Raw genomic sequence first — 23172 nt, 5'->3', positions numbered from 1 at the left:
AGTCAGAGATTACAGCAGACCCCGGATGACCTGGGTCCAGGACAGAACTCCCAACCTTCCCCTTCTTCTTCTTACATTACACTCAGGCTTGAACAGCCTCGGGTAGAGCATGTGTGAGTATGAAAGTGGGTTAGGGCTTGGGGCACTAACACTTTCTTCCTTCCTCTGAGTGACGTGGGGAGCATCCATCACTCTCCACTGTTATTTTATTATTTTATTAGTAAAGCTTTAAAATTTAGACACTTGGTGTGTTTTGTCATCTCCCCACCTAAAGATCCTGTGGCTTCAGCCTGGTCACCTGATGCCTCAGGCAGACTGGTGACAGAAATCTGTCACAAGAGAGGCAAAGGGGGTGGGTAGTGGAGAGATGAGGGCAGAGAATAGGTTGGGGGAGAGGAGCAGAGGTAAAGCTATACAGCTAATGAAGGTTGGGTAGGAGGAACGTCATGTGGGAAGTGTGGCTGGAGCCTTTATTATTTTGCCTGCAGTTTTCTGGCAAGAGTTGGAAGGGAGGGGCTGGAGGTGCATGAAGCTGACTGAATGGCAGGACAGCAGCATGGAAGTAAATTGATAATGGTTATTTATTGCTACTGATAATGATAAACCTCCACTGGGGCTAGGCTGTGACCACTAAACTGACCCATCCCAAGTGCTGCCACCTCTTAGATCTAGGCACCACATTTCTGACCTTATCAGTGGGAGGAGGAGATTACTAGCTGCCTAAGGGGTGGGAAAGCAGGCAGAGATATGAGAGAGAGGCTAATCTTTTAGGTACAGTTGAAGATGTCATGAAAAGTAATAGACAAAGACTCTATCTGCCTGCTAGCAAACAGAAGTCTGAGTTAGAAAATGCTACATATGTGGCCAGCGTGCCCCTGGACTCTCCATCACATTCTGGCTAGAGGTGAAGATACCACTCCTGGGCCAGAGCAATCCCTCTAATCCTTTAACCCCCCACTCCTCCGCCCCCCTAAAATTGTCATGTGTGGTATTGCACGCTCCTTTACAAGCAGCTCAGGAGAAGAAAGCTGCAGTAGAATTAGTTTTCTTTTGCCTTCTAGGAATGGAGAAAAGCAGCCATAGCAAAGCTTGGCCATTGCTGTGGTTTTAGCTCCCTCCGGTGGTGTCTAGGAGAGTTCTGAATTCACACTGAGTAAGGCTATGATTCTGTCACAGATTCTGTGACTTTCCAGGACCTCTGTGACTTCTTCTGGGGCAGGGCTGGAGCAGCTGTCGGCCCAGGGGCTGCCCGAGCAGCAGCTGGGGTTGGGTCAGCTCCCCTGGGGCTGGAGCAGCAGCTGTCAGCCCGTCACAGGAGCAGCAGGGGGGTTGGAGCAGCTGCAAGCCCCGGCAGTGCTCTGTTTGGCTCCCCTTTTCCCAGGGTATTTTTAGTAAAGTCAGGATCAGGTCACAGGTTTCCATAAATTTTTGTTTATTGTCATGAGCTGTCCATGACTTTTACCAAAAATAACCATGACAAAATCTTAGCCTCGATGAGCAAAATGAATGGCCCCAGACTGCCTTAATGTTGAAGGACAGGCCCTGATTTTAAAGTCACCTCATTCTTGGATAGGCATTACCTCATGATTAAAAATTGTGTCCTCTTTTGACAAAAAGAGTCCAATAAAACATATGCAGCATTGATACACATGCAAACAGTGTGGCTGTATCAGTTCTGTCCAGCAGTTCAGCATAGATCTGTTCCAGTACCTACTAAGTATCAATGGATGTACCCGATTGTCTTCAGTGGGTACTGGTTTACAAGTCGTAAACTATATCATTCTAGTCTTTGTAGGCAAACAAGATTTGGGAATGGGGGAGGGATGACTTAATTCACTTTGCCTTTGGAGAAAGCATACCTCAGTCCTGACCTGGGTGCCCTCTAAGCTGTGCGGTCGGGCGGCCACCCACGAGTAACTCAAGTGCCGCGCACTTAATTAGCAGAGTTGTGCACATCTGGCAGCATGTGTTCATGTGCCCCTCCCCCTGCTACTTTGCAGCCACGTTGCACCTGTGACTGCTCCCAGGACCCTCCTGCTGGCTGTGCAGAAGGGGCAGGAGAGTGGGGTACTGATGTCAGGGTGTCCCCCTGCCCCCATCCCTGTACCCCATCTCCACAGAGCAGGGGAGAGGGGACAGCCTGGCTCAGGACTCTGAGTGGGAGAGAGCTGCTGTGGTGTCAGGTTTGAATGAGCCTTCCAGGTGAGTGAGTGAGTGCCTTAAAGAGGGAGTGTATGGTCTCTCAGAGACTTCCCTAGCAGCCATCTCTCTCTCTCTCTCTCTCTCTCTCACACACACACACACACACACACACACACACAGTCTCTCCCCATCCCTCCTGCCCATGTACCCCATCTCCGCAGAGCAGGGAAGAGTGGACAGGGCTCAGGAGCAGGAGAGCTTTCAGTGAGTGCCTTAAAGAGACAGCACACAGCATCTCTCAGAAACTTCCTCAGCAGCCAGCACACACTCTCTCTCTCTCTCTCTCACACACAGAGTCTCTGTGTCTCTCACACACACTGTCTCTGTGTCACACACACACACAGTCTTCCACTCTCCCAACACATACTTGTATTATTGTTGTTACGTCTTGGTACTTCCTGCAGTGCACATATATTCTCTGTAATTTTAATCTTTCAAAGTGTGTTTTTGTTTTTTGGCTGGTCTATGCATTTCATAATTTTTATTTCTCTCTTACACTTAATTTTAATTCTTTGAATAGTGAGTTCTAAAGTGCCTAACCTGTCCTGGCTGGAGTAATTATCCCTATGGTAACTTTTTAAGAAATATATGTTATATCTAGGTGTTTTGTTTCTACTGGATTCAGCACATGGATGGAAAAAATTAGAGGGAACATTGGGCCCAACCCAGAACCCAGGAATTGGTTTCTCACTCTTCAGAGATGCCAAATAATGATCAAACTCAATGGACGCATCCAGAAGGCTCCAACTCAGTTTGTCTAAATGCAGATTTATAGATAGATTAATAAATTAAAAGCCAGTGAAAAAATAAACCACATTTTGGACTAATGTCACGATAAATATTGCTACATGGGCTACAGTCATATGGGTTGTGCAAACAGAAAAAATGGGGCTTGTGGCTATTTTGCTTTGTTATGATGAATAAAGATCTGAAAGGTTATTGGTCCCAACTGATGCCCCCTTCCCTCTCTTTGTTCTTAGCAAAAATGTCAGCTTAAGGGTCACATGGTCTATCCAAAATCTCTCTGTTAATCAGCAGCCCTCCGACAGGCCAGTTTCAAGCTACTATCAAGAAGCATTGCCTCAGTACAGATGAAACTGAACGGTGGGAAAATCCAGATCAGATGACTCAGGATTCATTTGTTCTTCAAAGCGATCCCTTGCACGTGCAGAATCTGTCGTGTCTAGTGCCCCAGGCTTGCACAGTGTTCTTCTCTTGATAGAGGGTCTGTGCATTTCCTGAATCTGGTGCTAAGTAACATCACACCTTTCCCAGACAAAGATAAACAGCTAGCATGGATTATTTCCGCTTCCCCCGGGTTTGTGCCTGTAGAAATCAGAGGCTATTCATATAATGGCCCCATCAATTCAGTACAATGTGTTCATACAGAACCTACATTGTAGCTCCATAACACAAAAGCATAAGTCTGATATCCAGCTCTAGCTGCCACCCAGGAACAAAATGGTGGCAGTGATTCTAGTGTGTATTAAATGTCCTTGTAGTGATGAGCTAATATGGCTACCCAGGAGACCATGATCGGTTTAATATTTGCACAGGTGTAGCTGATGCAGAAAGCTCAAAGCTCTGGGATGATACTCCTTTGTAAATGCCACCTCTACTCAGCATAGCAAAATCCAGGCAACTCAGGAATCTGATGTGAACTGAACCTGCAACAAAATCAAACAGCATATCAGATTAGATGATAGCACTTTAGCCTCACCTGTAGCAGGAGGAAAGCAAGGATAGTCCATCTCTATATGATCTGTTTCCTAGACCTAAACGTCTAGCAGCTTCCCAGATGTGCTCAGAGCAGCTCTCGATGGCACAGCAGTGGAAATGGCAGCAGCCAGTACAAACTAGCCCTCCCACCAGTGCTAGCATTGGTGGAGCAGCCCCAGGGCAATATTGGAAGTTTGATTGCTTGAAAATCCTCAGTTTAGACAAAGTTTTACAACACCATCCAGATTTTTGTTCAGCTTTCCCTCTCTTGCCTTGCAGGTCTTAAACAAAAGAATGTTTGTGGTTACCTCAATTTGCATATAAACTGAGCCTGGGCATGACTGGGAAACATAGCAGGTTTGCAGAGTTAGCTTCACTTGATTGCTGTTAAGTATGTTTTTCAAGGTAGCCACAGTTAACACTTCTAGCAAGTCAAATGATAGTGTAGGTTCCTCTCCAGTTTTAGCTTGATCAGTTCAGCATATGCTAAAATTAAATGTGGCAGAATTCTTTTTTTAATTTTGATGGACGCTAATGTTTATTTTAAAGCATTTTTTCTGATTTATATTTATTTTAACTTTAACTTTCACAGTTATGCAAAATTATGGACAGTTTAAATTTTTTCCCAATTTTTATTTATTTAAATGTTAATAGTTGTGGGAAATTATGGGAGAAATTATCAGATTATAATTATTTAATGACAGTAAACGGTAAAATTCAAAACTGTTAAAACAAACTGTCTCTATCACATCAAAATATACAAAATAAATATCCTTAAATCAAATTATTATGTTTTCAAGCAGTATTTTTCTTATTTTGTCTGTCTGTAAATTTCAATTATGATTGATAGGAATGTTTTTTTCATTGCTCTGTGTGTGCAATCACAGGCGGTGTGCGCATGTACGTGCGCGCTTGTGTGTGTATGTGCATGTGTGGGGTGTGTGTGTACGGTGAAACCAACATTTACTGATAAAAACTGAATCCTTCCAAGCCTCCTAAAATAGATCACCCCTTTAAATCCTCATCAAGACAAGGCCTGACATTCTACTGGCTGAATCCATCATCACATGCTTGCCTATCTCCACTAGCATTTGCCACTGGCTGAAATAAACCCTGCCTGGAAGAAATATTCAGGGAGATTTCTTTTTCTGCTACTGGGTTCCTAATGCTGGGATTGACCTAACCATGTGGGAAGAAAGGACGGCCAAGGGAGCATGCCTCAGCCCTGTCTGAGCACTGGCTACATCTGCGCATTCCAGAGCCCCATTACACTAAACCACCACTGTAGGCCTGCAGTGAGATTATCCGTTGATCCAGTGTAGCATGGCGCACTGCAGGGTGTATCTTAGTCCAGACGTGACCCATCATCAGCTTTGAACACTACATTTCACCCCACGGCTGCCTCTCACACAGCTGGTCTATAGATAGACTCCTAACCCTTTACTCCAATCCAGTAGAAGGCAGTAACTTGGGGTCAGCCAGCCATGCTCTCATACTGTCCTTCACTTCCTGTCTTGTCCATCACATTTTACCTTGCACAGATACATAACTTCACTCTCACTCTGTACAGGATCAAGTCCTTGTTGTGCATCACGTCTGGGCGAAATCTCAGCAATAGGATGATGCCTTCAGGTCATGCGGGAAAGCCTGCAGGAGTTTTTGCCTGAAATCTTTGGTGGCACCATTCGCATAGGGAGGGAAGATGAGGAAAAGCAGTCAAGGAGAATTATTAGGAATTAAAGTTACCTATTTGCCTTCACATAAGCCACAGAGGCATCCAAAGAAGCCATTGATGACCTGAAGAGAAGCCAGGACCATTTCGACCACACTGATGACCAGCAGAACGGAGAAGAGGTAGATGTTCCAGGCTACAACATTTGGGGGCTCGATGCAGACTGAATTCCAGAGTGATGGGTCATACAAATAATTCTGAGCCCTTAAAGAGAGACTCTGATGAGACAGTGATAGGACAAAGACATCTGAAGGGGTGACACGCAGTTGATTGTGTAAAAAGTGGGGGGGGGGGCGTGTGTGTGTTCCCTTTTCACTTCACTGTGATGGATAAATGCAGCCTGCTACCTTTGTAAATTTAAAAATAATATGAATCTGATCAGATCTTCCTTGACTTATCTGAAGGACCTCATAGGAGTCTCAGATGTGTGTAGTGTGACCTATCAGGTCTGAATTATAAAACATCAACAAATACTTCCTTCCTCCAAAATGTTCAGTAGCCACTGAAGTTAAATAGCAAAAGCAGGAAACGCTAAAGATGCCATACACTGACATCTGCTCAGCTTGAGCTCGTGGGTCTTGTTAATGTAATAATTTCACTGTTTCTCCAGGCACCACCACAGAGCCATCCCAACTAGACAGGACCTGAATTTCTAATGAAAAAAACAAACAGGTAAAAACCCCCACCCTTAAAATCACCTTTCAGACCTGTCTTTATATATTATAAAGCCATGAGGGAATAAGTCCCCTCCCCTCATCTCCCCATTTTCAGGTCATCTTTAGTGGTCATTCAGCCTGGACTGTTCCACTCCCTGTTTCATGGCAAGCCAGCTTGCTGTAATGCTGGTTTTACCATCAGGAGGAGAAATTCATTCTCAGTGTTACTGTCTGTTGAATGCCGAATCATTAACATTTTCCCTGAGATTGTTAGATTAAGTGAAGAGATGAAGTTTTATGGGTATTTTAGCTCTACTGCTGCCTGGACATTGCAGAAGCTCCTTCTACCTGGTGTGGAAGGCCTGGTTTTCCATGTTTACGAAAGGGTAATCCCACTGCAGGACTTCAGTCTGATTGTATAGACAGAGGGGTCCATTTGTCAAGCCCACACCCGAAAGGATAAAGGAAGCAGTAGATCCCAGCAACGCCACCCCCGACAATACAATGGAAAGGAACATCTGTGGGTAAAAGACACAGAAACAAACTTGTAATTCCAGGTGATCATGCGGGACTCTTCAATGTCGGGAGTCCCGCATGTATGGGCCTACCTTGGCAGAGATTGGAGCAACAAGAAACCGCCAAGGGGGCAAAATGAACTTTAATAGCCTCAGATGCTGCAGTTACAACTGTTCGAAGAAGCTGGAAAACCCTTGCAGCTATTGTTTGACTTCAACCAAAGGAGTCACTGCAGATGAGAGCTATGTCTCGGCTCCTAGCCAGAGCTTCTTTACAACTGCAACATGAATCCTGATCCCCCACTGCCCTGCACCGTGCACCACTGGTTACAGCTGCATGCCGTGGCTGCAAAACATGGACAGATCAGATCGGCAGCTTGCTGCATGCTGGAAGAAAATACACAAGGCAGAAGACTCTGTGCACTTAACCTCCTTCCAACACATTATTAGGCGCATGTGCACAGGAAGTCACTCAGAAAATAATCACATCAATCTCATGGTTTGATCCAACACAAAGCGCTGGCAGGAGCCAAGGCTGCCATTGTGGTTCTCCTCCTCTGCTTTAACTTGCTCATCCACACTCAGCCACGAGGCACCGAGGCCATTTGCAAAAGTGGCAGTTGATTGAGTGGGCCTGCTTTGCAGAGGAGCTGAGCGCCCATGACTCCAGCTGGAGGTTATGACAGCTGCAGGTTCTCAGCTCCGCTGAACATCAGACCCAAGAGGCACCCAAATTCAATGGCTCCTTTTGAAAACCTGGCCTTATGCTCTCCTGGAGAGCTGGATTTGCATGAGATACCCTAGGAAAGGGCTAGGGGCATTACCCTTCCAGCTCCATTTGGGCAGGCACACTGGTTATTTCCCTGCCATTGTCAGGCATGGCCCTTTAAAAGGCCTAGGATCAGAAACTCCCATCAGGATTGCAATGCCAAAAAAGGCAGGTTCCTTGCTTCTGCAGGCTAGAGACAAACCGCAAGCTCCTGCATGGGATTTTTTTTTTTTTTTTTGTCCTGCCTAACAGAACAGCCGGTGGAGTCAGAGCAGTGAAAATAACATTCAGATCTGCATCAGAGAAAGGGCTGTGACCTTTTTACCATTAGAGACCCAGCACCCTCAACCTGCAGGGTGGGTGCGGAGATGCAGATAAAAGAGGATTTGCAAAACAGGGACTTAGCTTACCGAGCAGTGCATCATCATTCTCATCCAAAATCTCCTATGCTCGGGGCTGTTAGTAAAATATAGAGGCAGAATGTGAATCGCTGGGTTGGTGGCATGTGGTCCCTACCCCACACAAATACGCTGACTGCAAGTCTCTGGTGCTGTGCAATTCACACCCCAGTGCACAAGGGGGGTGCAAAAAAGCCATGGGACCAGCCAGACGTGGTACTGATCTGGCCAGGGCCGCCCAGAGGATTCAGGGGGCCTGGGGCAAGCAATTTTGGGGGCCCCTTCCATAAAAAAAAATTGCAATAATATATTCTCATGGGGCCCCCTATGGGGCCAGGGGCAAATTGCCCCACTTGCTCCCCCTGCCATGGGTGGCCCTGGGAAAAATAAACCTTCCACATCTCAGCATAAACCCAGTTTTGAGAAAACTTCTTTACAAGGTATCACTGGTTCTCACCATCAGCTAGTGCTAAAGGAACTAAAGCTCATTACAAGCATTGGACAAATATTTTCTGTCAAAACTTTTTGGATCAAAAACCAGGGGTTTTTAAAAAGCAGAAAAAAATCATGGACAAAGTCTGCTTTCCTTCAAAATTTGTTGTGTTTTTTTTAATTGAAAAGCTGAAATTAGTCTGCCAAAACCTGAATATGGTTTGGGGTTTCAGAAGCGTGTGGCCAAATATTTGCTGCTTGCTGTGTTTGGTTGTTTAAAGAAACAATAAAAAAATTATGCTTAAAAAAAATCCAAAACTTTTGAACCACCTCAGCTTGTGACCAAACGCCTGACCCATCCAGTCAGAGATTTTTGCAGATTTCAGATACTCTGCTGGTTTCCTTGACTCATATCTGTCTCCATAACTTTGGGTTCATTTGGCTTAGAACATAAGAACAGCCATACTGGGTCAAACCAAAGGTCCAACCAGCCCAGTATCCTACCTCCTGACAATGGCCAATGCCAAGCGAGGGGAGGGATAGCTCAGTGGTTTGAGCATTGGCCTACTAAATCCAGGGTTGTGAGTTCAGCCCTTGAGGGGGCCATTTAGGGATCTGAGGCAAAAATCTGTCTGGGGCTTGGTCCTGCTTTGAGCAGGTGGTTGGACTAGATGACCTCCTGAGGTCCTTTCCAACCCTGAGATATTCTATGATTCTGAGTGAACCTAGCAGGTAATGATCAAGTGATCTCTCTCCTGTCAGCCATCTCCATCTTCTGACAAACAGAGGCTAGGGACACCATTCCTTACCCATCCTGGCTAACAGACTTGACTTAACATCCATGCATTTAGCTGTTTCCTAGACGTGGGGTCCCTCACAAACTGGAAACAGTTACTATGGATTTGTCTTTAGTATAGCTTATATACATAGTCCACAAACTGAGCATTTAAGCTTGTTCCAGAATCTGGGATGAGCCTATGTTATGAAAACTGAAATGCTGAAAATAGCACATGCATGTGAATGGACACAGAGTGCTAAAAATAAATTAACCCAGGAGTTCTCAAACGGGGGGTCAGGACCCCTCAGGGGGTCACGAGGTTATTACTGGGGATCACAAGCTGTCAGTCTCCATCTCAAACCCCGCTTTGCCTCCAGCATTTATAATAGTGTTAAATATATTTAAAAGTGTTTTCAGTTATAAGGAGGGGGGTTACACTCAGAGGTTTGCTATATAAAAGGGGTCACCAGGACAAAAGTTTGAGAACCACTGAATTAACCCCTCTGAAGCCTCAGGGAATGCAGGAGAGGGGGGGGTCACCCTTGGTAGGGTTGGGAAGGAGCTAGGTGGTGTAGGATATTGCCCTTCTCATGTGATCCCTCCCCCATTGGCTAATTTTAAATGATGCTACCCTTCCCTGACATGAATCTCCCTATGGCACTGAAATAAAATATAGACTATAATTTGGCATTTGAGAAGAGAAAGGGATGGTAGCCCTAATGGAAAACCTAAGAGCTTGGCTCTTCTGCAAGCCTCAAACTGATGAATGAGCTTTATGGTAGGGAAGGCTGTGCATCCCAGACAGCCTGGCCCTGCCCCCTATCTGACTCCCACCCACTTCCTGTCCCCCAGCTTCCTGCCCCCCTCAGAATCCTCGACCCATCCTGCTCCTTGCCCCCTCACCTTCCCCCAGAGACCCTCTCCACCACCTCCACCCCAGGACCCCACCCCTACTCCCTGTCCCCTGACTGCCTCGACCACTATCCACACAACCCCACTGAGTCCTGACAGACCCCTGGAATGCCCACGATCCAACCTCTCCATTCCCTGTCCCCCCACCTCTGCCCCCTCCCTATCCCCTGACTGTCCCTGGGACTCCCTGCCCCTTATCCAACCCCCATGGCCCTTTACCCCTGGCTCCACCCTCTCAGAGAGCCTCAGCTCATCCAGGAGTGTCCTGAGCTGCATGGTAAGGGAGCGGGGCTGCAAGCTCCAGTGGGGCCTGAGCTTCCTCCGCTCGGCCCGGAGCTCACAGCCCCGACCCCTTACCATGCAGCTCTGAGTGGGGAGGAACTCAGGGACTCCGCCAGAGCCACGCTGCAGCTGTTCAGGGACATTCCTGAATGCGCTAAGGCTCTGGATGCAGGCAGAGGTGGGGTCGGGCCAGAACCGGGGCGGGAGCCTCAGCTGTTCTCTTGGGGGCCCCTGCGGAGCCTGGGGCAAATTGCTTCACTTCCCCCACTCCCGGGCAGCCCTGGATCTGGCCCCCATTACTGGAGTAGCTGAGCCCCTCACAAGCTGTGATGTTTTTAGCCTCAATGCCCTGTGAGGTAGGGGTGACCCCCAGTTCACAGAGGAGGAATGGCTGCCCAGAGGCATTCAGCAGTTTATCCAAGCTCACACAAGAAGCAAGGCTGACAAGAGCAGGGCAAAGGAGACCCCCCCCCAAAATGCCTGTAATTGATGTGAAATGGGAGGGGGTGGGGCCTCAGAAAACAAATTTCACTTGATGAACCTGACAGGGAGTTAGGGTTGCCAACTTTCTACTCGCACAAAACTGAACACCCTTGCCTTGCCCCCTGTCCCACTCCTTCTCCGAGGCCCCACCCCTGTTTACTCATCCCCCCTCCCTCTGTCACTCACTCTCCCCATTCTCAGTCACTCACTCACTCATTTTCACTGGGCTGACTAGGGGCGCTGGGGTGCAGGTGGGGGTGAGGGCTTTCGTTGGGGGTGCGGGCTCTGGGGTTCAGCCAGGGATGAGGGATTTGGGGTTCATGAGGGGGATTTGGGCTGTGGGGTGGAGCTGAGAGGTTCGCAGTATGGGAAGGGGCTCTAGGCTGAGGCAGGGGGTTGGTGTGTGGGAGGGGGAACAGGCTCTGTGCTGGGGACGTGGGTTCCAGGGTGGGGCCAGAATTGAGGGGTTCAGGGTATGGAATGGGGCTCCGGGATGGGGCATTGGGCTAGGGTGTTGGGGGGTGAGGGCTCTGGCTGGGGGTGCAGACTCTGGTGTGGGGCCAGGGATGAGGAATGTGGGGTGCAAGAGGGGGCTCTGGACTGGGGGGTTCAGAGTGCAGGAGGGGGCTCTGGCCTGGGGCAGGGTGTTGGGGTGCAGGGGGGGTGCAGGCTCCACCTAGGGGTGTGGGCTTTGGTGTGGGGCCAGGGATGAGGGGTTTGGGGAGTAGGAGGGTGTTCTGGGGTGGGATTGAGGGGTTAGGATGGCAGGAGGGGGATCACGGCTGGGGCAGGGAGTTGGGCATGGGAGGGGGTCAGTTGTGCAGGCTCTGGGTGGCGCTTACCTCAAGCAGCTCCTGGAAGAAGCATCTTGTCCCCTCTCAAGTTCTTTGGCAGAGGCACAACCAGGCAGCTCTGCGTGCTGCCTCATCCGCAGGTGCCACCCCCGCAGTTCTCATTGGCCACAGTTCCCAGCCAATGGGAGCTGCAGAGCTGGCACTTGGGGTGGGTGCAGCATGCGGAGCCCCTTGGTTGCCCCTATGCATAAGAGCCAGAGGAGGGACATGATGTTGTTTCCAGAAGCCGCGTAGAGCCATGGCAGGCAAGGAGCCTTTCTTAGCCCTGCTGCACCATTGACCGGACTTTTAACAGCCTGGTCAGTGGTGCTGACCGGCCGTCAGGGTCCCATTTCGACAGGTGTTCCAGTCAAAAACCGGATACCTGGCAACCCTACAGAGAGTCCAGGGCGTCACAAACAGCTGAACCCAGGTCTTTCAAATTCCAGGCTAGTGCTCTAATCACTGGATCACCCTTCCTCTCTTTGTTACATAATTGCTGCTCATTGAGCTGTCTCACTCCCCATCTAAACAGTGGCCTGTTTGGAACATAAGCCAAGGAATTTTTCTTTCTACTTGTCTGCAAAATGTCTCATTCCCTTCCAGGGCTATGCTAACACAGCACTGTTAAATATGGCGCCTGGCGACAGAGGGTGAGGCCTGTTAACTCTGGAACTGTGGGTCCGGAGTCTGGTTCTGCAACTAAAATAAGAACATTTTCTACATGTCAAAGGAATCTCTGTCTTACATTCCGACAAGTTCCACAGTCGGAGGAACGGCCACAGCGCCACCCAACAGCCGTGATCTGAGTTGCGGCCAGAAGAACCTGAGAGAGCAGAAAATGATTCAGGATGAATGGTACAATCGAATCTGCTGGCACCAAAAGCTGGCAGTGAGCTCTTTCCCTTATTCAGCATGGAACATTTATGAACTACCCTTCATCCCAGTCTTAAAGACCCCAAATCCTGCAACAAGACCTGTGGACAGATCTTCATACCTAAGCAGAGCACCACTGAAGTCATTCATGGAGGTTCTGGAGGGTGCTGTGCTCCTTGTGGGATTAGGGCTAAGGTTAGAACCCTGGCAATAGGCTGTACCATGTTTATCTAATATCTGTCTGCAACTTCTAGGTGACTGGTTATGCACGTGTGCTTTGCTCTTAGAATAAATGTTTTGCTGCATATAGAAAATTAGAAATGTCAGAAGGACCAGCATTTAGAAGCTGTTATCCACTACCATCTCTTTATTCTGTGTTTGTACAGAGCCCTGCGCCTAGTCCTGGGCTGTAACTAGGGCTCGTAGGAGCTACAGTAATACAAATAAACTATAACAAATTGGTGTATGCAAAATGCAAGATGAATCCCCAGAGAAATAGAACTGGGATTACAGACACCTAAGTTCTATTACCAGGGCTTTGTCAATGACAAAATCACTTAATGTCTATGTGCCTCTTTTATGAACATAACACATGGCCTTTAGAGCAGCCAGCGATACAGGGTGGAACCCTGGGCTCACTGAAGTCTATGGAAACTTTACCAAAGACATCAATGAGGCCACCTAAAGTGATTTTCCTCTAACAGCAAAATAGTGTTACTGCTGTTTAAAACCAGCCAAGGAGTCATTGCAAACGATTGTACAGGAGACTGTGTTAGTTATACTGATACTAGTGCAACATGCCAGTGGCCATCTAGGAGCCAAGCTGGGCAAACAATAGGAAAAGTTAATTTAAAAGCATCCCAGAATCGTCAGATATATTATTAGACTATTGCTGGCTACCCAGCTCCATCCCAGCTCTTGCCAGGGTGCCTGATTGCATTGCCGAGGTTCAGAGCAAATCGTGGCGATTCTGGAGCAGCTTTCTTGGAAGATAACGATCATTTCACTCAGTGTCCTGATGTGTCACCATGAACCTGGCTAGGCCCCAAAATGGTCTCATTGGAAACCAGCATGGAGAAGTTTGGATTAGCAAATACAGAAATTACTAGCACCAAGTAGATGGGCAAAACTGCGACACAGCATGGGCTGCGGGTACCATAGGCTGAGGGAGGCTGTGCCTCCCCAAACAGCCAGGCATGGCCTCGCCCATGCTCTGCCCCCAGGTCCTCCGCTTCTGCTCTGCAGCCCGGCTCCAGGGGCTGGGACCGCGCCACCCACCCTCCTGTCACTCCAGGGCTTGGAAGGGAGGGCTGCAGTGGCCCTGTCTGCCCTCCCTGGGTGGGTGGCTGTGGTAGTGGGGCTCTGGGATCTGGCAGAAGGGGCAGAAGGGGTGGTGTCTGGGGCAGAAGGGACGGGGCTGAGGGCTTGCCTCCCCCAGCCGGCGGTTCATGTGCCGTCCATGCGACATGGAAGTAATTCTTGCTAATGGTCATTATACCAACTAAGGACATTATGGGGGAAAGGACTAATTATTTTAATCTGTTAGCTGTTCCAAGAGATTTGTAAATATGTGATTTTCTATCTGGATTTTCTTTTCTGTTACTCTTAGGACTTGATCCAAAGCCTATTAAAGCTGATGTGAGTCTTTCAGCTGACTTCAGGTCAGGACCTACACAGTATGTAAGTATGAGGAGTATGTTAGTGTCAGCCATCAGTATACAAAGCCCTGAGGAAAAAGGGGATGTACTGACATCCAGAAGCCTTTCATAAGGCTGTAAGGGGTCACCCTGATCATCCAGTCTGCCCTGCTGTCTAACACAATCCATAGAATGTCAGCCAGGGGTTCTAGCATGGAGTACAACACTTCCCCAGTTTATCAACATCCCCACTTCTCAGGTGGGGATACGGAGGCACAGAGCAGGGAACAGACTTGCCCAAGGTCACCCAGCAGTCCAGTGATATCATGCCCTACCCACTGGACACACTGTGTCCAAGTCTTGGTCCTGTGACTTCTTTGGTGAATGTTCTGTCCAAGACAGTGCATACATTCTGAGGGAAAGGGAAAGGAGGGCAAAGGAGTCACACCACTTACAATTATGCCTCCTCCCCAGACTCCTGGCACTTGCATAGCCTGTTTGGTGATGAGGCCTTCCTTCACATAGCTCCACGTCCAGCTGGGGAAGAGGAGGAGCACATTGGCAGCAATGGAAAGCACACCCAAGGCAATGAGGCATGGGCCCAGAATCCGAGTGCATTTCCCTACGCACATTGTCGCCAAGCCACTGAGTCCTGCACAGAGGGGAGGGGGAAAAGGAATGATTGGATTTCACACACTCTGGGTCAGATCCTCATTGGTAGAAGGAAGCGTAGCACCAATGACTTCTGCAGAGCTTTGCTGAGGATAGGACTCCTCTTCTGGGTTTGTATGACGTCTAAATGCCATTTCTAAGACTTACTCAGGTACTTAAGCCATGGGCACTTTCCTCTTTGCTTGCTATTAAGATCATGTCTGCCTTCTCGCTAGGGCTGGATGTTTTTGCTCTAGCTGCATGTACCCGGGTAAGAGCATTGCCATAAATATGGTAAAGCATCGACAATAAAGAGCTGTATATACTCAACATATTTCCACTTTGTTCCCACTCTCCATCCTCAGGCCTACTGCTGGCTAGCACAAGAGAGAACAAGGGAGACATCGAATGCTTTCAAAAACTTGGCCTCTTTATTTTGGTGAGCTCTCAAAATCCAACCCAATAGTGAGTTCTGACAGGGGCAATAGAAGCTCCCTAAAAGTGGGGGGGCCACCAGTGCCTGAAATGAGGCCCCACCTTTGCGCTGCCCCTTCCCCCAAGGCCCCACCCTTGCACTGCCGCTTCCCCCAAAGCCCCTTCCCTGTGCCACCTCTTCCCCCAGATCCCGCCCCCTTCCTCCTCCTCTCTGCTCCCTCCCTCCCGGCCAGTACAAAGTGGGAGGGCATAGCCTTCATACTTTAAAAAGTGATGGGGCCATGGTACCCTGGTCCCCCCTGTTCTGGTGCCCTTGAGTTCTGAGCACTTGAAAAATCTGGAGCCTAGTGTATAGCTTCCATCTGAAAAATTTCTCTAACAAGGATAAGAATAGCCCTCTTTCTGCACATCATGAGAAAAATTAACTGCCAAGAGATTTAAGCTGTTAGATTGAATGTGCCCTTTCCTGAAATCTATCAGCTATGACCGGGCATGCCAAATATAGTAGAGAAAATATCTGGTCATTAAAGCAAAACCTCTTCATCTTTCATGACACAAAGGGTATGTCTTCACAACTGGCCGGATTGGTGGGCAGCAATCGATCTACCAGGGATCAATTTATCGCATCTAATCTAGACGCAATAAATTGACCCCCGAGCGCTCTCCCATCGACTACTGTATTCCAGCTCAACGCAGAGTCGACAGGGGACTGGCAGCAGTCAACTCACTGCAGTGAAGACACCATGGTAAGTCGATCTAAGTACGTCGACTTCAGCTACGTTATTCACATAGCTGAAGTTGCATAACTTAGATCAATCCTCCTCCCTCCACCTAGTGTAGACCAGGCCAAAGATACCATGGATAAAGAAACATAATTCATAACTAATCTAAAAAACCCGGCCCTAGGATGAGAGGGGTGACCTTCTGGTACAATACTGAGACATCTCATTTAGACACTTTTTAAAGGATATGAAAATATGAAAACATTTGCCCAAGAACAGCAATAAGTCAACACTACCAGATTGCTACTAATCAACACCTAGCTCTTCCCTCGCACTTTGCAGCCAGAGTGCTCAGCGCACTTCACAAAGGAGGTGAGCACCATCATCCCATTTCACAGAGGAGGAAATAGAGGCACAGAAAGGTGCAGTGATTGCCAAAGGCCATTCAAAGTTGAGAATAATACTTAGATCACCAGGATCTCAGTCCCTGGGTTTAAGCAGCTTCTGCTGTTACAGCAAGCTAAGAAAGGAGCCCAGCATGGCCAGATTCTACTGGTCAGCACTGGGAATAGTTGGAGGCTTTCTTTCAAGTGGAGGCTAAGACTGAAAGATATTGATCTGCACCAAAGTTGGCTCCTCAGTAGATTCTTGGATTTCTAAACCAATTAAATGGTACATTTTGCCATCCATAAAGACAGCTGAACAAATCTTTGTATCTATCAGGGGCTATTGCACAGATCTTGTACATATATTGCAGTGGGATTGCAACTTTAGTAACGTCCCAGATCAGAAAGACCATTTCTTGACAAAAACCCTACATAGCTTATGAAAAAGCAAGAATATATTTAAATAATCCCCTCTTGAAACTCACATCCCAGGTAGAGAAAGGTAAATATCTCTAATAAAATCAACAAGCTTTGCTGGAGTGAGAAATGCCTTAAATAGGAACTTAAAACATGATCTCCACAGCCTTGTGGTCAAAATTTCGTTTGTCTCCCCAGATGTCTTACAGTTTGAGAACAACAGATGAGAGAGGGCCAGAAAAGGAACTTACTGTTTACATTAAGATCTCCAGGGTAGGGACTGTCTCTTACATGTGTTTGTAAAGTGCCTAGCAAGCTGGGGCTCTGATCTCTGCTGGGGGCTGTAGTCACTACCCTGGTTTTTTATTGGCCTTTCTCTGCAGTACGGCGTACAGGTCACCTGGAGGTTTAAACTAATGTAAATGGTGAATTCTTTGTAACTTGAAGTTTTTAAACCATTATGTGAAGACTTCAGTAACTCAGCTTGAGGTTAGGGATCTATTACAGGAGTGGATGGGTAAGGCTGTGTGGCCTGCAATGTGCAGGAGGTCAGACTAGATGATCATGATGGTCCCTTCTGATCTTCAAGACTGTTTATTATTCCTGTGTTGGTCCAACTAAGAGATCTTCTCCAGAGCAGTTTCTACCAATTTTATCAATCTCTTTACACTTGCCCTACTCTCCCGCTCTTGCTTATAATGATTAGGGTCGCCTGTCAAAGACCAGAAACTGAACCATGCAACTTTGCGAACAACCCACACAGCTCAAACAGCGAATTCTGATTGAATACTCAAAGGAACTTGTCATGAAACTGGTCATAGCAACCCATACGTGTTTGTACAAGAACAGTTATAAATAAGAAGAAAATCATGATTTGTTCATGGTCAATATGAAAAGAGAAGGGGCAAATCTAACCAAGCTGTTTGTATTGAATACTTTGACCAGTTCCACTTAATAACACTTTGCATTGTCTCTTCAAAATTTTACTAGGAATATATTTACAAAGTAGCAGTGAACATCATTTGGTAACATTCTGACTATTTTAATCTCATTTACACTAGTATGAATCCAGTCATGCTACTGAAGTCAACTGAGTTACCATGGATTTACATTGGTGTAGCAGATTAGAATGTGATACAGTGACTTTACTGAGAGTTTTGAAGCTCACTGGCCAGATTTACTTTAAGGGACAAGTTTTCACACCAGCATATACAGTCTAAACTGGAGCTTTTGGCAAAGTGTTGGGGTTTCCAGTTTATCTCTCTTTCTATCCTGTGCATGGGATATTTAGTGTTTATTTTTCAGATACATCATTTTACACACATTCTTCTCCTAGCCACATCTTCCTAAAGTCCTCAGGCCAAATTCCACTCAGTTACACCAGAATACATTTGGAATAATTATTCATTTCAGTAGAGTTACTTCTGTTTAAACTCATGGGTGGTGGGTACTGTAGGCTGGGGGAAGCTGTGCCTCCCGAAACAGCCAGGCATGGCCCTGCCCACTCTCTGCCCTCAGGCCCTCCCTCTCCTGCTTCCCACTCTGCGTGGCTCTGTCCCTGTGCGCGTGGTCCCCGCTGCCCATCCTCCTGGCACTCTGGGGCTGATGGGGAGTGGGAGGAGGCAGCCATGGTGGGTTGGGCTCTGGTGTGGGGAAGGCACAGAAAGGGCAGGGCCTCAGGTGGAAGGGGCAGGGCTAGGGGCTAGCCAACCCCAGCTGGCGTTTCATGTGCCACCTATGTTTAAACTTACAGATCCAAGACCAAAACTTGCCCCTACATCAGTAGAAAATGAGGGTTCCTGTCTATCGGCAATAGTTGTGTGGGTAGATCAGTATCTCAAATAACCTTTCCCCAAGCTTTTAGCATCTTCTTTGTGAATGGCTTAATTACTAAACAGTTAGTCATCATTTAGTATGAGTAGCGCAGTGTTATTTTGAAATTGGGTACTATCAGTCTAGATTCACTTTACTTTGTATAACAAGGAACTACAAATTATAAAGGGTCAATGCAACACCCAATTTTGGGGGGTATTGTAGTCAGATAAAGTTAACTTCTGAGCATTTATTGCTGCAAATAAAGTGGCAGCATACTTACAACATGCAGTGATTTTTAACTGAGGCTAGAAGTTTTGCAAACAGCTGCAGCAAATGAAATTCAGTCTTGCTGAGACATTCAATTAACTCACATCAGCATATGCTCATTTGGGTTAAACAGATTTCCAGTGCTTTTTATAGTATCGTGCCTGAAGAGCGTCGTTACTATTTAACTAATGTATTTGACGCATCTGGATTCTGTGGCATTTATTGTGCAATCACAGTAAAGCAATCATTTAAAATAATTTTGCTTCAAAAAAATAGACTTCACTTCACCAGTTCCAGTTCAATTTCAGAAGTGAAAGTCGAAATAATTACCCAACAACCCCTTGTATATCTCTGAAGTCCTGCAAAACCTCAGCATCAGGGTGGAACACATCAATTTTGCAAGAACTGAAGTGGACATCCTGCCAGAACTAAACCAGAAGGAAGTGGACATGGAACCCATCAAGCTGCCACTTACTGAGAATTCTATTAGCCCAGCTATTTCATGTTCTAAGGAAGCTTAATATCTGAAGCCCATGCAGTGCAAAAGCTAGCCAGTGCAACTGATTAGTGATAAGCTAATCAAGTGCCAGGAAGACTCTAGAGCAACAATATAATTTGCACATTGCAAGATTTGTGCACTATTGCTTGGGATGCTCTGCTCGCAACTCTTTGCTAATGTAAATTCACTGACATTGATGGACTTGGAGAGGGTGCTAGACTGAGAGTTAGGAGGTCTAGTGTGATTTTTGCCTCTGCTCTGCTCTATCCTCTTCAGGAATTCATGTCCCCTTGTGTGCCTCTGTTTCTGCAGAGGCTGTTGTTTTGCCTATTTTGATAATCATAGAATCATGGGTTTGGAAGGGACTTCAGGAGATCATCTAGTCCAACCCCCTGCTCAAAGCAGGACCAATTCCCAGCCAGATTTTTGCCCCAGATCCCTAAATGGCCCCCTCAAGGAGTGAACTCACAACCCTGGATTTAGCATGTCGGTGCTCAAACCACTGAGCTATCCCTCCCCCCATCTTTGGGACAGGCACTATGTGTTTGAACAGTACCTAGCACAATGGGGTCCAGCTCTCAGTTGGAGTCTCTAGGCACTACCACAGTACAAGTGATAAACAACCAGCTGTTGCTTAGCCTTCCAAAGAAGCTGCTCTTCAGAGCCAAGTGTGATGTGGGCACCACCTGCTAGGAATTGGATTAAGCCCACAGGCTCATTGCACACTGGCAGTTACACATGATTGAGGCAACGACCTCTACAACCTTCCTGTTTCTTGTACAAAGGGACATCCCTTGGGATGCTTTGGAAATGGCATCAATCTCTTTCTCAGCAGAAGTTTAACTGCTTTGATTAACCTTTCCCCTCAAGCTGCAAACAGGTTCTGTCTCAGCTGATCTCATACATGACAAGCCACTGTTGGGTCACTAGAGGAGATGAAATCCACAAGGGAGAAAGATTCTACACCAGGGGTCGGCAATCTTTTAGAAGTGCTGTGCCAAGCCTTCATTTATTCACTCTGATTTAAGGTTTCGTGTGCCAGTCACACATCTTAACATTTTTAGAAGGTCTCTTTCTATACGTCTATAATATATAACTAAACTGTTGTTGTATGTAAAGTAAATAAGGTTTTTTAAATGTTCAAGAAGATTCATTTAAAATGAAATTAAAATGCAGAGCCTCCCGGACTGGTGGCCAGGACCTGAGCAGTGTAAGTGCTACTGAAAACCAGCTCACGTGCTGCCTTTGGCACATGTGCCATAGGTTGCCTACCCCTGTTCTACACCAACAATCACAAACCAACAAGCACAGATGCCCAAGACTTGGGAATCAGTCCCAGATTGGGAACCTCAGAGAAACTCTCCACTCCCTGTAACCTTCCATTGATGTTACATCTAAGTGCTACAGAAATACAAAGAATCATCATCATCATCATCACTCAGAGCAGATGCATTTGGTCCCTAAATCATCCTTCTCAAGTAGCCCACAGTCATATCAAATCCCAGTGAATGCTTTCCTTCTCCACTTACCTGAGAGAAATGAAGTGATGTGATGCAAAAGCAATGAGTTGTCTCCCAGTACAAGGGCAGTCTCACCTGTCTCCCCCAATGGACAGCATCTAGGTTACTGGAGAGGATCTAATGAGGCTTGTTATCATCCCCAGGAAAGGCGAAGATCCCTGAAGAGTCATGGATATTGGATATTTATACGTGTTTTGACTATCAGGCTGTCTCCAGTTTTTCCCATAGATGGTCTGAAGTTCTATTCATCTGTCACCCACACACCAGTCATATGCCTCATTTCTTCCACATGACTGACAGCTCTGAAGTGGTGATGACCCATTCTCAGAAAAGCACCTCACACTCATATAAGGAAATGAGAATTGTTACTAAACAAGAAAGCTGCTTCCTGGTTGGGGCAGAGTGTGTGCACATTTGCATGGAATGATGTGGGCAGCCAAGAGCCAGGCAGACAGGCTGAAGCTGATTGTCTATGCAAGGAGCTTCCCTCTGTGCCCCTGGCATGTGAATTAATCAATCAAATGTGAATGGCATGGACACCCAAGGCCCGGATCCTGCAAACACTTCCAATGACGCCCTGCTGAGGCCATCTGTGGGGACAGGATCTGGGACTGCTGGAGTTAAAACCATGACTCTCTTATGGCTGGAGCTAAAGAAGCAGCGGTATCACATCAGAGACAGTAGCAGATCTGACATCTATGCTGTGCTCCAGACTCTGGAAGCGGACAGATAGCCACACTATCAGAATCGGTTGTGCACTTAGGCAGGTGTGTAACCCTACTCACATGTAGTGCCACTGAAATAAATTGAAACACTCAGATGCATACTGTTGTGCATGATAGGTTCCAATCTTGCTAACACTTAAGGAAGCACAGAAAGACTGTTCTACAGAGACCATGGCTACACACACACTTCTATCAACACATCACCAAATGCAAAAACAGTGTGCAAGAGATCCATTGCATTTTAAAATGTTCCAAGTTACCTTACAAGTATCACATCAACATTTATCAAGTACTTGTCACCAAAGAAAAATGCATTCATCAAGTTATGTTTACTCCAATAATATCTGGTGATCCACTGAGAGCAAGGCCCCATTGCGCTAGGTGCTGTATATACACATTCAGAGACAGGCTTTGCCCCGAAGAGCTTAAACTCCAAATAGCCAACACATCCAAAGGGCAGGAGAAAGGGATATAACATCCAAAATTCTTGGGAAAGCTCTATGGACATCTTAAGGAGAAATCTGTTCCTCATAAGATAATGATAATTTTTTGAAACAGAGCTATTTCAAGTCAGTATTTCACTAAACAGAAAAAACCTTCAGCCACACTTGGTAGCAAGATTCCACATATGGGTTAATAAATGATTATCAGATGTTAAGGCATGTTACAGACATTAATGGCATGCATTGTAGTAGGTTATAAGCACATCAGTAGAGACTGTTAGAAGTTTATAGGCCATGATTACAAGCAACACATTGTCCTGTTGGCCTTAATTCTTATCAATTGTTATAAACTGTTTGTCAAAACAGTCATTGTGTACTAACCCGTTATAAGCTATTTGTAAATGTACTGTTAATGTTAATGGAGACCAGACTTTTAAATCTATTGAGGCACATCCTGGTGTTTTGGGATTTTTTTTTTCTTGGATTGACAAGTAAATAGCTTAACAGAAATGTCTTCTGGCATTCAAATGCTGTATTTGCATGTCTCAAACTACCTCTGCAGCCTGGAATGCCTGACAAGCGGCATCCATTAAAGGACACCACCATTCAGAAGTAGAGATAGTGGGGGTATCTCTAAAAACATGCTGGAAAACTAACATTTGTTGAAATTCTGCAGATTCGCATTACAATATGTATACTTACACTTTATTTTTCAATGAAAGCTGAGATCTTCACGGGACTCCAGGCAGTGGGGCTTTGAGTAAAATGTCCAGTATTGGGAGAGTTGGCAACCCTGATGCTACTTAAAAAACAAACAAAAAAAACCACCAAAAAAAGAACCCTTTTAAAACTAGAAAAATCTAAAATGAAACCAATAAGTAGTGTCTGTTTATGCCACTTTTTTTTTTGCTGTAAATAGATATTCATGATTTTAAAAGTTCCTTTGTGTGAATTTGTGATGCATTCAAGTGCTGATCAGTATTACTTACCTGCATGTTCAGTCATGCTGTCTGATTGAATGTAACAGCTGTCCAATAGCTCTAAGTTTCCTACCTGTATGTTTAATTT

General features: G+C 46.4%; 1 protein-coding gene across 1 annotated transcript; it reads right to left on the bottom strand.

Moving 5' to 3' along the window:
• Positions 1 to 2965: 2965 nt before the first annotated feature.
• Positions 2966 to 21232, bottom strand: TM4SF19 (transmembrane 4 L six family member 19). Its single transcript, XM_032806146.2, has 6 exons — positions 20946 to 21232; positions 14680 to 14876; positions 12460 to 12537; positions 6658 to 6827; positions 5668 to 5857; positions 2966 to 3869 (listed from the first exon to the last, which is right to left on the bottom strand). The coding sequence occupies exons 2-5, from the start codon at positions 14854 to 14856 to the stop codon at positions 5668 to 5670; spliced, it is 615 nt and encodes a 204-aa protein (XP_032662037.1). The 5' UTR covers positions 14857 to 14876; positions 20946 to 21232; the 3' UTR covers positions 2966 to 3869.
• Positions 21233 to 23172: the final 1940 nt, after the last annotated feature.

The sequence above is a fragment of the Chelonoidis abingdonii genome, chromosome 8, assembly GCF_003597395.2.
Source record: "Chelonoidis abingdonii isolate Lonesome George chromosome 8, CheloAbing_2.0, whole genome shotgun sequence".
Lineage (NCBI taxonomy): Eukaryota > Metazoa > Chordata > Testudines > Testudinidae > Chelonoidis > Chelonoidis abingdonii.
Note: the sequence above shows the minus strand (reverse complement) of the source record. Positions and strands in the feature narration are given on the sequence as shown.